This window comes from Camarhynchus parvulus, chromosome 1A (genome assembly GCF_901933205.1).
Source record: "Camarhynchus parvulus chromosome 1A, STF_HiC, whole genome shotgun sequence".
NCBI lineage: Eukaryota > Metazoa > Chordata > Aves > Passeriformes > Thraupidae > Camarhynchus > Camarhynchus parvulus.
In genome coordinates this window covers 42,718,033-42,734,676 of record NC_044586.1, presented here as the reverse complement: position 1 = coordinate 42,734,676, position 16,644 = coordinate 42,718,033, and the positions used below count along the sequence as shown (strand labels likewise).

Below are 16,644 nucleotides of genomic sequence, written 5' to 3'. Positions count from 1 at the left end.
TAAGTTAAGATTTTTCAGATGCTTCAGAATATTTTAAAAAATATTTCTTTTCATTTCAGCCTTTAAAAGGTTTTCAGTCTAATGGACCAGGGCTTCAGTACAAAGTCAGCTGGCGCCAGAAAGATGTTGATGATGAATGGACATCTGTTATAGTTGCAAATGTATCTAAATATATTGTGTCTGGTACACCAACTTTTGTTCCATATGAAGTAAAAGTGCAAGCTTTAAATGACTTGGGGTATGCACCAGAGCCATCAGAGGTGATTGGACATTCAGGGGAAGACTGTAAGTTTTGTAGTTTGACTCAGTTATTCTAATTAAAGGAGATAAATGTGTAACCTGAATGGGTATTTAAAGTACTGAAATATTCATAAGGGGGATAGTAGGTTTTTTTTAATTAAAAGGAAGCAATTTAGAGATAGTAAAGGCTTCATACTACTCTGTAGTATCAATACTGAAAGCATAGGAACTTTTTAACCTGTTCCATGAGTACAATGCAAAAACTCATTCTAAAAAACTATGTTTGTGTGGTTTCTAATTCTAACTAGGTGCTTGTTGCATCCTTTCCACACAGTGCCAATGGTTGCTCCAGGCAATGTGCAGGTTCATGTTATTAACAGCACATTAGCAAAGGTGCATTGGGACCCAGTTCCACTAAAAAGTGTCCGAGGACACCTTCAAGGGTACAAAGTAAGTACGATCATTCTCTTCCTTGTTTATTAAAATAGATCAGTCTTCCTGTATGAGATTGTATCCAGATTGAAGTAAGTGACACGTAAGAGGACTTGTGCTTTGCAGTGAGCTCCCAAGTTCTGCTGACAAGAGCAACAGCTTTGATGCAATTCATAGAGTTCACCAATGTTCCAGCCTTGTAGCACTAGCTTCCCGTGACATTGTCCTTGAAGAAAAATGGCATGTGTTTGCAACGAAGCTTGAACATGCTAAACAGGCTAAAAAATAGTAACAGTTTTACACATCTTTTTCCAATGTAATTTAGAGGATGTGAAGAACTAGTTTTGGTAGGAGTCTCTTCTAGGTGTAATGCTAAGGTTACTCATTTTCTGCTTCAATATGGTTAATCACTTCTTTAATTCAGAGTAACTGGGCACTTAGTAGCATATGATGGGTTCTGTGTCTTTTTGGAGGCCAGGAAAAAGTTCAGTGTAAAAGCTTAACTTCAGGACATATGAAATGGCAGAAGATTTGGAGTGCCCATATAATGGAAGGAAGCTTATTCTAAGGTAGTGTGCTGCCTTTGGTCACAACTTAAAAGGTTGTGCTGGAGAAAAAACACTGCAAATTAATAGAGAAGGGGATACAGAAGGACTTCAAGATTTGAAACTGATGTCCCTGGAGAATAGGGAAAAGTTGCTTCAGTGAGGATATACTGACATCCTATGTACCGATAGAAGAAAATCAAAGTAATTCCTTCTTTGCTCCTCTGTTAGTATTCTCATAAGTGTGTTCTAACAAAACAGATTACTTAGCCCAAACTAGATTAGGACTAATTCGAACTACTAATTTGAACTACTTCTTTTGTAGTGAAAGGAAGTAAAAGAAATATTTGAGAAATTAAAACAGTAAAGAGTATTTGGAGGAGAATAAATGTACACCAGACTTATAAAATGGAGCAGTCAAAACCGTTGAAACTGAACTTCAGTGCTCTATAGCTGGTTACCACATGAATGTGAGTTCCTGATATGTGGGTATTTCTTTACTGGCAGAAAATACCACCATCCAGAGAGACTTACACTAGTTCTGTATGATATAGTGTGAATGTTTTTAGTTTGTGTGCTGCTTTGCCACACTAACACAATAAACTCAGCTGAGAAACAGGACTTCACTAGTCTCTTAAATGTTTATCTATTAGATGAGAGCTTTACATTGACCTGGTATTTCATGCAGAAATGGGCAATCAAAAGAAAATGTCTGTTATGTGCAGATTAAAGAGCTGGAATCTAGTGGAATTAGTGGTAGTTATTAATCAGGTTGCAGCAACACTAAAGCTCTTAATCCAAATCACAAAATTTCTATTAAAGATTGATAATAATACCAAAACCAAAATCCATAGACACACTTCTGCGTATACATCAGGTTTTAAGTTCAACAGCATGGTTACTGTGAATTGTCATCATCCAAAGTTTAGATAGACGTTTCTTTTTTCCCCTGACTTTCAGTGTCTGAGGGTTATCTTCTGCCCTGTGATCACTAATGGGATCACTTTTCTTTCCACATGATCTAGGGGGTTAGTCATGTCATGACTACTTCAATTTAATTTGTTATGCTTTCTCTATATATGATATAATTTTTTTTTTCTGTGGGGAGGAGAGCCACACAATTACACAATGCTAAGCAAAACTGAAGGTCAAGTAAGTTGCTTGATAATAATAAATAAAACAAGCTCACAACCACAGGATTGACAGCAGACCAGACCACTGAGTAGTTTTGCTGTTCTGGCTAGGACAGATGTGACAATGATATATCCTTGAATATGTTGCAGATGCAGCAAGAACACCTTACATAATTTTTGCAAATACAGCTAAATCAAGCTAAAATAGATTAAAGAATAAACAAGGCGTGAGAAATCATAAGAACTGGTGGATAGCTATTATTAAAAAGCTTTCTCTCAGTACAAACTGAAAACTTTTCATGGATGAAGTATCTTCATCATTGATGTAGCTTACAAAGCACATGACAAGCTCTTTGTAAACACAGAAGCAAAATCCTACCAGCATACTCAGGCTTTCCTAATTAATAAAATTCTTTCTGTCAGTAGCCCAATATACATTGTTGCACTGGGGGCAGATTTCTTAACAAAGAGAGAACTAAGAGAGTTACTAAATAGTCACGTCCTGAAGGCAAATGTCTGAAAAAGCAGGAAGATGTGTAACTAAGCAGCAGTCTACAGCACATAATTCATATTTTGCTCTTGTATTAATCTATTAAAATTAATAGATTATACTAAAATCTGCTATTACTCAATATACTGCAGTACTATAAAGCTTTTCAAACTTAGGAAGAAATTATGGAAAATGTGATGCACTCTATTTTATTATAGCTTTCAGTACCAATAGTACCAACACTTCAATTTTTGCTAGCTTGTAAATTATTTTCTACACTAGCTGATAGGAAGAGAGCTATAGGATGACAGCTGGTGATATTGAAAAACATTAACTCAAACCATGTAAAACATAGTGGCGTTTAAAAGTGATTGGAGTGAAATGGTATGTTGAAAGCTGATGTAAGTGCAACATTGCTTTATAGCTATCCAGCTGGGCTTTGCAAGTCTTAACAGCCCCCTTTTTTTTAATTCCTATGTGAAATCCTGGCTTCCTAAATTACAGAGGTATGTTGCAGTTGGCCTGAATAGGAACAGATTTAGATTTCTTAATGATCTTTAGCTTGTGATCATATGTGCATGATAGTGATGCTGTGAAAAACAAACGACTATGTATTTGAAGGTGACAATCTCAGGAGTAACACAAGTCTTTTGGAGGGGCAGCTATTAATATCTTTCAATTTACCATGGTAGAGAGACTGTGTAGTAAAGAGAGTGCAGGGAAAGCACCTCTGATGCTCATATGTGGTTTCTTAGAAACTCAGTCAGCTCAGTGGACACCAGAATAAGCTTTCTCATCTGATCAAATTGTCACGTAATTGGAGGAACAGTGTTCCCATCCCTGGGTGGAGATAATTCCAGTACTCTAACCTTAGAGTAATTTCAGAACTTGTGTGTTTTTCCAGCCAAGTCAAATCTTTTGATTTCTTCCCCATTTATAGGTAATCTGACATCAAGGAATAGCATGGTCAGGGATGTGATCTAACAAGGAGGCAAAGTCCAAATCTGCTTTGAAAGGCCTGAAGACATCTTACTGAAAGAATGGATAACTTCTGCCTCTCAGATAGACTGGATAGCAGGAGAATGATCACAGACCAAAGTAGTTCCCAGCCAGAACTTGTATCAAACTGGTTTTGAGCATTAGCAGAACTGGCAGGTGGTAGTTTGCACCCAGTTGTGTAGACTGTTTCTGGATAAGGTCTGTTTCTGGAGCAGGAAAGCTCTATGCTGTGTCTAACCTGAGCTTATTAAAATTGCAGTTATTTCTACCTATAATTCATGGACTCTCGTGGAAAAGCTCCGAGTTTAGAAAATCAGAACAGCTAAGCACTCACTGTAATTATTTTTTCTTTTTTTGTCTTTAGATTTACTACTGGAAAGTGCAGAGTCTATCCAGAAGGAGTAGACGACATATAGAAAAAAAGATCTTGACTTTCAGGGGAAACAAGACTTTTGGAATGTTACCAGGGCTGGAGCCCTATAGTTCCTACAAGCTGAATGTTAGAGTTGTTAATGGTAAAGGAGAAGGACCAGCAAGCCCAGACAAAGTATTTAAGACCCCGGAAGGAGGTATGAAATGAAAAACCTAGATATTAAACATAAATGGGGTTTACTTGGACTTCATAAAATAATAATCTCTCTCAATGCAGTAATAGTCTTAAGAATTAATAATTAATGACCTGTTTTAAGTTAATCTACTTTGTATTTACTCTATGTTCTTTTTAAAAGTTCCTAGTTCACCTTCCTTTTTGAAGATTACTAACCCAACATTGGACTCTCTGACTCTGGAGTGGGGTTCACCCACCCATCCAAATGGTGTTTTGACATCATATACACTGAAGTTTCAGCCAAGTAAGTTAAATATTAATATATTTTAGGGGTTGGACTTCTGATCTTTCAAGTCCTTTCCAACCCAAATCATTATTTGATTCTGTAATACAACTCTAACTTAGGCAATGAATCTACCAAATAATAATCCATGTATGAAGAAAAAATTATGTTAAATTTATAATGTACAAAAGATATGATTGCATTGTAAATGTCATGTTTGAAAAAAACTAATACATTTTGATAATACAGATGACTGTACTTGGAAATCTTTTCTTGCTGTAGTACAAGGGTAACATTTTTATTACTTTCATTACTTCAAACCATAATTCACACAGGAGGTGAGGTCCTAGATGTAAGTGGCATCCAAGTTAGATACAAGATACTGCTACTTACAAATTCAATATTCGAACTGCAGAGAAAATGTCTTTAGAAGTAAACCAAAGTATGCCAAATTATATTGTTGTCTGCTTTTCCAATTTTCATGGTATTATAATCTTAAAAAGAAAAATTTATAAATGTGCCATTTACTCATCTCAGAGCTATTAAATCACTTCTTTCAGATCCCAGCTGTTTACTTAGCCCAGAAATTTCTCAGCAGTGACACTTGAAAGGAAAGAGTTTCATATGCATGGAAGAGATAAAGGAAATTTACTTTCTTCCACTTACCAAATCCCACTGTTCTTTGGCATTAGACACAAGGAACGTCAATGTTTTGTTTTCCTAGGTATAGTGAGCTTAGAGTTTCAGAATTTTTCAATGGTCAGGGAGGGCTTCAATGCTGCATAAATTCAGGTGATTTGAACTGAACTCATTTGCCTTGGATTCAGAGATTTATGAGAATGAAACCTGATCTTAAAAAACTTGCTGGTGTTTCCTATCTCCCAGGTGGATTTTGGCACCTTTACACAAAGGTGACTTTCTTTCGGAAGCGTAGATGCAGAGACAAGCAAAAAAAAAAATAAAAACCAACATGCAAACCAAAAGCCTTTTAAAGTACAATGACAGTGTATGCAAGTTTCCTAATTTTTTTGGTTTTCTTTTTTTTTTGTAACAACAGTCAACAACACACATGAATTGGGTCCCTTGGTAGAGATAAGAATTCCTGCCAACGAGAGCAGCTTGATATTAAAAAATTTAAATTACAGCACCCGGTACAAGTTTTACTTTAATGCGCAGACTTCAGTTGGATCAGGAAGTCAGATAACTGAGGAAGCAGTAACAATTATGGATGAAGGTAAGATATGTATGTATAAGGAAAGCCCTTTGAGTTTAAAAACCACTACAAATTGTATTAAACATCTGTATCTAAATATTGCTATTGCTTCCTTACACTAAGGAAATAGGGCCAAGTGATTTTTTCTTTTTCCTAGAGCTTTGTTAAATGTGTCATATACTAATAAAGTATTTTAAATTTTCTTAAAGAAAATACATGTAAAGGCTTTCTGCTGTTGTGGGAACACCCAAGAAGGTATAAAGCCTCTTCTTTTAATATCAACTCACAACCTCTAAGACAGGCACTGGCCTTTCTGTGCTTCAAGTTTCATGTAACTTTACATTTTTAGTGGTTATTGTCTATTCACCTATTCTGCATCATTGACTAGCTTTGGTACAGAGAAAAATACTGGAATAATGCAGGTTTGTGATTAGAGGAAGTTATTTACTTTTTTTAGTGTGCAAAAAATGTAAATTGCTTTCACAGAACTGGCAAAAAACTGTGAAACTGTTGAAATAAATTTGTCATCTATGGCCCCAAGTAACTGTATATATTTGTAGCCATTCTAGAGCTTTGTTAAAGTTGTTTTTCAATTAAATATTGACGCTTAACAAAATAAGAATAATTGAAAGCCAACAGGAAATTTGGAACTTTTTTTTTATCATTTTGATCATCTTAATATTAATAAGTCTATTTTAGTACCATGTTTTCACATTTTTTTGTGCTCATTAAAATGATAGTTTATTGGAAGCAACATAGATGAGTTGCTATTCAATGCAATTTCTCTGTCAAGGTATTAAGTTTGCATATGAACTGTATTTATTTTAAATCTTGCACCCTAACAAGCATGACCAATAGAATTTTGTAAATGCATGTACAGTCATTTTGTCTTGTAGTCTGTCAGGGTTCAGCATAAATGGATTGTTTCTAATTTATTTGAATTAGTACATTTTTTCTAGTCTGCATGCTTTTTATGGTGAAATTATATGTGTATGTTTCCTTTGGTGTTGTATCTAATTATGTAGTGTTCCTGTTCTTGTTTTCCTCCACTAAAGCTGGTATTCTCCGTCCTGCTGTAGGTGCAGGCAAAGGTAAAATGAAACTGCATGATTTATTAATGTGTGGATTTTGCAGTGTTGCAAATGGGGAAATTGCAGTGGTAAGGACAGAAAATCTTGGACTACACATTTTTGTACAAAGTATAATCAGGGCTGGAAGAAAACAGTTGTGGAGGTTTTTTGTTTGGGTTTGTTGGGGTTTTTTTTAAGGAATCCAGAATGCTTATTAATACCTTTCATCTGTTTATTTTGCCACAGAGTTCCAGGGGAATTCATTAGCTTTGCTTTAGCAAAGTCTAATTATTTCTGAACATTTAACAGATGTATGTTGCTGTCATAAATATTCAGGATCCAGGTGCACTAGCGCTGATTAGCTGGAGTAGAAAAACTTCACTTTTGCAAAGGAGATTAATTTACTGCTTGGGCCGTGTGCATTTTTTTGTTCTAAAAAACTATCTGCAGTCTTATTCTCACTGTGGATTACTGCTACCCACTTGAGCACATTTACTTCGTTTGCAATCCAACTGTGCACAGGAGACAGATGACTGACAATACCCTCTGTCTACTTCTCAGTTTGAGTATCAGATTGAATAGACAGGCAAATGTCTTCCCACTGTTTTAGGTTCGCAGATCTTCTGAGTGAGTAGTTGAGGATATTTCAGTGAGTACAAGCTAGTATCATTCTTATTCATTAATTTTGGTAATATTTAGTTCTTTAGGATGCAGTTTTAATGAATTTTGATACCTTCATTGTCGGAAGCAAAAGTTTGAGGTAGCTCAAACTCAGGAATGTCTCTCTATACATAGGTGTCATTGAATGACAGGTGTCATTAACACTAATGAGACCTGTGCTTCAGATTCTCAGACCATAAACATCACAAGTCAAAATCTGTATATGAAGTACCCAACATTTTTAATAAACTTAGAAGAGACAGCATAAATTATTTTACATATAGTTTCTTTTCACATGATTATCAGGTGTTGTGAATGATGGCCGTAAGAAATAAATTCATTCACCCAGTCTGGTATAAATCAGACAATATATAAATATATGTATGCCTGCATTTGGGCATATATATATGTTTTTATATGTATAGATATAAGTGTATTCAGATGTCTTTCTGGCAAGTGTGTGAAGTTGTGGAATTATTTTGATGACAAGTCTTCTTTACTATTTTACTCTAGTTGTTGCTGAGAAGTCAGCACAGATTGGAACAATCAAACTGACTTTAGTCCTGGACAAGCACAACAGAAATGTAAATTAAGTTGTCATTATTTATGGCTGACTCTAAAAGCTCATGCAAGGAAAAATGGATTCTCTGTGTGAAACAGAGGTCTAATTATAGCTGTATGTGGCTATCAGAAAGCATCTTATTTGTAAGATTAGCTGGAGCAGCTCACATTTCAGAGCTGTCATCTCAGATTCTCTGAAAACTAAGCAGATGTCTTTGTTTGGTTCCACGTTGTTTATAGTTTCAAAGTTTTCACATATTCCTGTAGCATATAGTTCTTGCAATTACAAAGAAGACTTTGGACGTGCAAACAGCACAGAACTAAAGCCATGACATCTGTTAGGACATCTGAGTTGCTGCAGGTCTGAGATGAATGTTCTCAGTGGTTACTACAATACCATGTTAACTGCTTTGCCACTGATCAGGGACCAGAGTAAGGAAAAGGAGGATCATATTATCAAGATCAAGCACCAAATTAGTTGGTCTCATGAGTGGGTGGATTTGGAAGATAGAAGTGCTCAGCTCACTCAAAAAGTAGCTGTACCCAGCAGTGAACTTTCCTTTTTCTATTGAGTGCAGGAGGGCCTATATGTCTATACGGTTCTTATTAATTTGGATCCAAAGCCAGATCAAATTTAGACCACAGCCATTTTGTGATCTATCAAAAGGATATTGGGTTTTTAATTTTGAAGGGCAGAACTTACCAGGAAAATGTAATTATCGTTTTTTCTTTTGATTTGACCACATTGATCCTGGAATTTAAGTAGACAGTAGGTGCCAGATTCAGCTGGCCTAAACTGTGAACTGAAATTTCTGCATTTGGTGTTTTCTGCTGGATAGCTGCCTGTGAAAACCTGCAGCTTGGCCAGCCATATACATTAGACACATGGTCCTGGAGGAATTCAAATAATTTAAACCTTAGTGAGCTGTGCCCCTTGTGACGTATTTCATTTCTCAATATATCCCTTTGCAGAGGGATATATTGATGTGGTAAATCTAAGGATCTTAACAGATTCTATATTTTTAGTGTCACAAGCCTACATGAGTAAATTATTAGATGTTATTTACTAGATGAAAAAGCTATTATATTATAGTTGATAATCCTATTTGACTTGCACTGTCATTTTTCCTTTCTAATAATGTGATGTTATGAATTACTTAAAATTGATCAAATTAATGGCGCTACAAAGAAAGAAAGAAAGAGAATTTCTCAGCAACCTATATTCTGAATGTGTCTGAAAACTTCATATGTAAAACAGAATTTATTATACCTAATGTTAGATACTAAGCATGCCTTGGTATTGCCATTTATATACAGTGGCATCTAACCACAGGCATAAGGTAATAGAGATTTGAGAAAAATGGGGGAATAACCCAATTACATATAAAATAATTATATTAGCACCTGCAAAGTGACTCAGGTGATCACAGGAGTCATCTTTTCTATCCTTTTCCATAAGAAGTTTCAAATACCTGCCCTATATAGGAAGGAGGAGAATTCCAATTTGACCAGTGGTAGAAATGAAAGTTGCTGGTTAAAATAAAGAGTCATAGGGATGCATGTTTTTTGTAAGTTGAAGTATAGGGAGTCATGGCATGGCATGGCGTGTCAGCCTCATTCCACAAGCCTCCTCATTTCACTTTTTAGTTTCTTTTTGATTTAGTCAACATTTACATTTGAAAGCAAGGACTTCTAATCTGCATGCATGCCAACGCTGGTAACTGGTAGTCTTGAAATGGAATCAAAATAACTTTGTGAGATCACAGTAACCTCTAATTGTAGCTAGTGCCTCCTGTCACTGTTACTCAGTCTGGTCTGCCTTCTTCTACTGAACTTCATATCTCAAGTACCAGTGACAAATAGTACTCCCTTTTGTTACACGGGGGATAAATTTGTAGTCAGTCCTCTGGGTTTGAAGCTATTCTTTTGGGGTTTTTGGATGAATCACCAGTATGTAACTCCTCACTGTAGGCTGAAAATCCGTCTCAACTGACTTTGTATCTCTGATCTCTTTGTAGAAGATCATCTCAGTTTTCTTTGTTCTGTACAAAATGCCGTTCTTTAAATAATTTTCTCTGCCCACCATCTGTTTTCCCTCTCTCTTGAATAATTTCACATAATGTGTCCATGTCTTTTGCTAACAATTTCAAGCTGCTTTTACAGTCAAGTGAAGTGCAGTATTTTTGTATTGCTCCTTCAGCCACTCTCCCCCTGTGGACTTCTCCATTATGTATTTGTGTGATTCTTTCTGTACAGCCTGCTATGCAGAACCTCTCTTTTGTCCTCTTTTAAGTTCACTGGGAACAATGCTGATGCTTTGCATGACTAGACTAAAGAAAATGATTATTATCACTGTGCAAAAATTCCTGAAGATGCCTTTTGCTTTGTAGATGTCATACCACATGCTCATCAGTGACATAATTTTTTTGCATTTCTTCTTTGGCTTCTGTATTTCTTACACTACAGAAATGCTCTTGCAATTGATCTAAATAATCCCAGAAGTGACTGATGCCCATTTCTCACTGCCAGAAATGGAATTCTCTCCTCCTGTTATACTAAAGCTTGAATTTCATACTACAAATGTTACAAAGGCAGAGGAAAAAAAACCACTTTTCTGTGTCCAACAGGCTCTGGCAGAATCCCTTACCTTTGCCCTTCATTTTTTTCTTTTGTGGGTGTGGGTTTTTTCCTTTAAATTAACTTTTCTCTTAATATATACATTTTAACTTAATTGTCTATGATATGTTGTTTTGTGGGGGTTTTTTTTCCCATTTAACACTAGTCTTCAAATTGTTCTTGGCACTCACCCAACATTTTTTCCTGAATATCAGGGAAATTCCATGAAAATTCCTAAACTTTAGTTGCTTTGGGGATTATTTGATTTATTGTTCTTCTGGACAAAATCTTGAGAAAGAGTACTATTTCATTGTTAAAATACCTTCCAATCTCATGTCCTATCTTATTAAATTCTATTGATTCTGCAGCCTGGCTGTTATTTGTAGGAACTGTGTTCCTGAAAGGCTGAAAAATTAAATAAAACTCTACCAAAAGACTCCAGTAAAAAAGCACTGGAATTAATTTGAAAATAGAAGATAATTTAGCTTCGAGCCTAGGCCTCTTTCTCAACAATTGGCAAATGCTTTTATATGATGCTTTTATGCTTTTATATTTTATACTACATGAATGAAACCATACTTGGAAATGCCAGCTGAATTTTGCATGGTATCGCGGCAGGAATGAAAAAGCGTAATTAAGGTAGATGAATAAGAGTGGGTCTGTATAAAACCTGTAGCTTACCAGCCATCCATTCCCATGTTTTTCAGAGTGATGCTTTTGCCAGCACTGCTGCACAGTGTGGGGCATGGTTGCAGATGAGAGAGCACAGTGCTCTGCTCTCCAGGACAAAGTTTCCTGCCCGCCCCTCTCTCCTCCTTTTTCCCAACTGGCGCTTGCACATGCTGGGAGCTTCTGCCAGCTGACAATTACACATTTGCCATTTGTGAACAGTGCTGGGAAACATATTGAAGAACTGAGAGGTTAATTATAATTAGAGGTGTGGTGATTGAGAAGACAAAAGAGTCTGGGTGGATTGACTACAAGTTTAAATATCGTAACCAATTCACCTCCAGGCTTTCATCCCCTCAGGATCCATCAGCCTTCTTTTATGTTCTTCTGTGTGTAGTCATGTTGCAAATATAGCACATTTAACAGACTTAAGTAAAACTTGGCAGGCCTGATGGCAAATGAGATAAAGCAATAATGCAAAAGATGAGAATTGCAAAAATAATAACTTTGCAAAGAAGCACACTACTGAACAAATTTCCTGGTGCACCTTATTCAATAGTTAAACCCCACAGAATTTAAATCTGACCAAATACTACATGTGGGTAAATCTGTACGTACAGCTATGGTTAAGAATCAGATATGAGTACATTCAATAAATATAAGCATAAATTAGTCACTTGAGAGAATTTAGAAGTAAGATGGCAAGGAAATTACAGTAACTTTCAGAGCAAACTTGATTGTTTGATCATGTGAACACGTGAACAATCATATGAACAGAAAGACTTCTACCAGATACTTTAATCTAGCAGGCAACTCTTTAATGAGAGCAGAAACTGGAAATTGGAGATGGAAAAATACCCCACAAGATAAGATCAAGTGATTGTTGAATTTGCTTTGTAATTCAGAAACTCTCCATCATCTGGAGTCTTTTGCAGAAGATGAGACAGTTTCCTTCATCCCCAAGTGCTCAAGCATGAGAAGGGAGAAGTCAGGGGTAATGCTGTGGCATCTGTTTGCAGGAGTACAAAACAGATTATTGCTAACAGTTTTTTCTGTCCTTAATATTGTGACCAATATCAGTTGTATGGTTGGGCTGCTAATTAGACATCTTCCATGGAAGACCAAAATCCAGGACGATATGACTTTGAGAAAATACAATTTAATGAAACAAAAAAAGTCATATTTCAAATGCAAACCACTTGTTTTCTTGGCACAGCACAAATGCTGAGATTGTTATTGAAATAAGCACCTGTTCCTATGTCTAAATCAGGAAGGAAGTTTATACATCCTGTCTGCAATCTCAGACTCTGCGACCTCCTAAATTTAGAGACTGCTTTTCTTTCCAATTGCTACCTCTGCAAGTGGCACAGAGAAACAGAATCTAATCCCCTTGCATTACCATAGTGAATGTTGTTACATGGTAGATTTCCCATAGACAACTCTGGCTTTGGTATTTCTTAGGGTGGTTGTTGTGACTTAGAGACCTAAATGGCTCTTCTTTTTTTTTTTTTTTTTTTTATCTAGTGCTTTCTCAGTTATTGTGTTCAGGTGGTTTTAACAAGAAATTTATCTATTCTTTATTATTTAAATAATATATTCCTTATTATTTTCGTTGATGATAAAAAAAAATTTTTTTGTAAAACATTGTAATAATCAGAATACATTATCAGAAGAACCGATGGAATTTGCCTAATTTAGGTATTTTAAAAAATACTCAGAAGCTACAGTTTTCTAGACATGGTATACATATTATTTCATCTAGGGGCCCAAGTAAGCCATTTTGTCTGTGCATATAACTGAGCTTTTTCCAGATGGCCATATGGACAAAGCCAGCCTGTTAGAAGAAGAAGAAAGTAATTTAAGTGGATAGATAAATTCTGTGTAGTCTCTTTTGCCATGATAACAGGCTTTTGCTCATTTTATTTTCTTGTGTAGATGAAGCCATTGGAATTCTGTCATTTGTCTTTACTGAGACCAGATTTTTAGCACTGATGTTGCATGGTCCTTTGGGAAGCATTTTTAATGTTCCTAATAGAAAAGCTATTTTTAGCAGGATAGAAAAGTCAGTGGCAAAGTGAAGCATTTTCAGTTAAAGCTAATTTCATACCTCTAAGGAGCATCCTCTTTGTGTCTGCCGTATTACAACATTAGATCTATTAAAATCTATTTTTTCATTAGTCTTAGGCAAGCAGAGACATTGAGCTTTATGTTCATTTGTAACAAGCACTACTAGCTTGTTACAAAGAACAAAGGTATGAGCAGAGAAGTGGCTAATTTCAGGATTCTGAAGAGAGAAGCTCTTCTTTTCACAAATGTGGACATTCTGCATGTCTGTGAGAAGTGCTGCTGTCTGACTGGAATGGCAGCAGGGAGACACGGTGCCTTACCATGGGCAGCTCCTTGCATTCTGGTCCTTCGTGTCCTTCACTCCAGAGTACTCTGATATTGGCTTTCCAATGTCTGATATCTAGTTTTCCAGTGTCTAAAGGTGCCATGAATGCATAATATTAACAAAAGCTGATTTCAGGAATGGCCTGTGAAAGCAAAGCTGCCAGTACATATATACTTCAGTTTGTTTTCAAATACATGTTTATCACTCAGCTGTTTCATATTTTAACAAGTAAAACTATTTGAAACCTGCATGATCTTAGAATGTGCATGTGTTATTTATTTAACAGGTAAGGTTTTACTGTATTAGTTCATTGCTACTTTTTGATGCAAAATGTTTTTACTCTTTATTTTTTTCTTTCCTACTATCTCTGATGGTGAAGGATATTCAGAAATCCTTTTTGCAACTTCCCCAGTCATGCATACTGTCCGTCCAACATTCTATAAGGGTATTGTCTTCCTTTTTTATCACTATCCATGCAATAGAGCCAAAATCCTATAAGGGCTTGCACTTGGGGCATTTGCAGCCCATTCACTGCCACATGCCATAAAGGGAGGAGCTTACCACCTTCATGCCTCCCTTCTGTCCTACCATTTCCCATTACCCTGACAGTGTTCTCATCTCTTTCCAGCTGTCTGCATTTTACTTCCAGATGAATAGAAATAATGTTTTTCAGAATTTTGGCAGTTAGGTACTTTTTAAGTATTTGGTAGTTTTTGTGGTACAGAGCATGCTCAGTAAAGTACATAGATTTTACTTTCTAATTTCTTAGTGTAGTAACTGCCTGGGATTAAATTTCAAAATACAGTACTTTAGTCACTAATTTCCAGTAATGGAACCAATGAAAATGTGCTATACTTTCCCTCTATATGGTCTAAATTAACATAGTAACTTCTTTTTAATACTTTTTAAAATGTATGAAGTCACAACTGCATATTCTGCTTTGTTTTTCTATTGTGTATTTAGTTCAACCACTTTATCCAAGGATCAGAAATGTTACAACAGCTGCTGCTGAGACCTATGCCAATATCAGTTGGGAGTATGAGGGACCAGATCATGCGAACTTTTATGTTGAATATGGTGTAGCAGGCAGTAAGAAGTCATTTCATTAAATTCTGATAAAGTTTTGAGATGTATTTTGGAAGATATGTATACTAAATGGGGTCTTAAATTGACCCAGTGTTAATGATAGCTCTTAAATGTCTTAAATTATTTTATAATTTGATCAGGAAGATCAAATAATTTTCATTTTAATAAACATCAATGCTTAGCAAGTTTTTGATGAATAGATAAATATGAACCTTTGTTCCTTTGTATTATTTTATAAATTCTTTTGAACGTGAACTTCTAAAAACATAGCTTGCATGAAGTTGTTTATCATGAAGCGATTACACATGTAAAAATATGATTACTTGCATTAAAGTAGGATACAAGGATTTTCCTAAATTATGCCCAATTCAGGGGAAAAAAAGATTAAATAAGATATCCTTTGTTAAACTAAACCCTAAAATAAGATATGAAAAAATTTATGTGCCCTTATTGCCTAAAACCAGGTTTAAAACTTTGATAATACTGGTAATAATTAGAACAAAGTTAGCTAATAAAAGCAGGATACTTCTTTTCGAATACCCCATCCTTCTAAAGTTATGTCAAAAGGTGACTAATCTGAAAATTGGAATAGAGATGCATTTTTCTGGATATTGGCCAAAGAAATAGCTGAGACTGTCCTAGAAAAAAGATACAAGAGAGATTCGGATTTTGAAGTAGAACTCTTTGACCAAAATAAATATGGACTGAAACTGCAAGTGTCATTTAATTAAATGTCTAAAATCTATTTTAATGTATCTCATAATTACAAGTTCAATAAGCATTTTAAAAATAAATTAAATTTGTATTTCTTTAGTACAATGGAACAAATGTTTAAAATAGTTTCATAATTACTGTACAATGAATTCTTTAATATGTTGCATGCAATTTATTACTTATAATTCTATATAATTATTTTTGAGGCAACAGCTGTTTTTCTCAGATGATCCATAGTTTAGTCAAGTAACTGTCAGTAGTATTTTGTCTAGAAACTTTCAGTGATACAGATAAAATTAAAATACCGATTTGTTGTTTTCCTAAAATTTTTATAGGCAAAGAAGATTGGAAAAAAGAAATTGTAAATGGTTCTCGAAGCTTCTTTGTCTTAAAGGGTTTAACACCAGGAACAGCATATAAAGTCCGGGTTGGTGCTGAGGGCCTGTCTGGTTTTAGGAGTTCAGAGGATGTGTTTGAGACAGGTCCAGGTGAGGCACACTGTACCGTAGTACATTTCTGTATCCTAGCCAGAGTCGTGTCAGACCAACGCTGAAATGCTGAGCTGCTTCTAGCAAGAGATGTTGTAGCTAGAATCTTTGCATGTTCCTTTCATAGAGCAATGTTAAATTATTTTATAAATGCCTAAATAATTCCAGTTTATTTATGTTTGAATTATGAATGTTTCCATCCTTTCAAACCACTCTACTTGACTGATGTTTGTACTAGGGGCAAGATATGCCCTGCCCACACTCCATCTGTGTGCTGTGCACTGAAGATGACCTATTTCTAATATTTCCAATTAGTATAATTTCAGGGCTGTATTTAAATAATGCTGCTTTTTATAGGGCTAAAATATTTGCATAATCAGAAAATGCAGATTCAATTTGATGTCTCATGTAATCTATTTATACCAGTGTTAAGACATTTCTACTTGTAAATCTTTCTTTTCCTTCCATATACTAGTTTTGTATGGATTTTGATGTCACACATATAT

At 35.4% G+C, this 16,644-nt stretch overlaps 1 protein-coding gene across 35 annotated transcripts in view; it reads left to right on the top strand.

Annotated features, from left to right (window-relative positions):
- The window catches only part of NRCAM (neuronal cell adhesion molecule), a 145,634-nt gene that overhangs the window by 110,876 nt on the left and 18,114 nt on the right, over positions 1-16,644 (top strand). For 13 of the 35 annotated variants that reach the window (XM_030960476.1, XM_030960458.1, XM_030960456.1 and 10 more), the window contains 9 exons: positions 60-285; positions 575-690; positions 4,204-4,408; positions 4,568-4,690; positions 5,727-5,903; positions 6,938-6,973; positions 14,230-14,295; positions 14,814-14,939; positions 15,986-16,138. In XM_030960476.1, the coding sequence (XP_030816336.1) occupies positions 60-285; positions 575-690; positions 4,204-4,408; positions 4,568-4,690; positions 5,727-5,903; positions 6,938-6,973; positions 14,230-14,295; positions 14,814-14,939; positions 15,986-16,138 (1,228 nt within the window). Of the gene's footprint in view, positions 1-59; positions 286-574; positions 691-4,203; positions 4,409-4,567; positions 4,691-5,726; positions 5,913-6,937; positions 6,974-14,229; positions 14,296-14,813; positions 16,139-16,644 lie in introns of those variants that run through there. The other 22 variants (XM_030960484.1, XM_030960483.1, XM_030960482.1 and 19 more) reach the window with 6 other exon arrangements.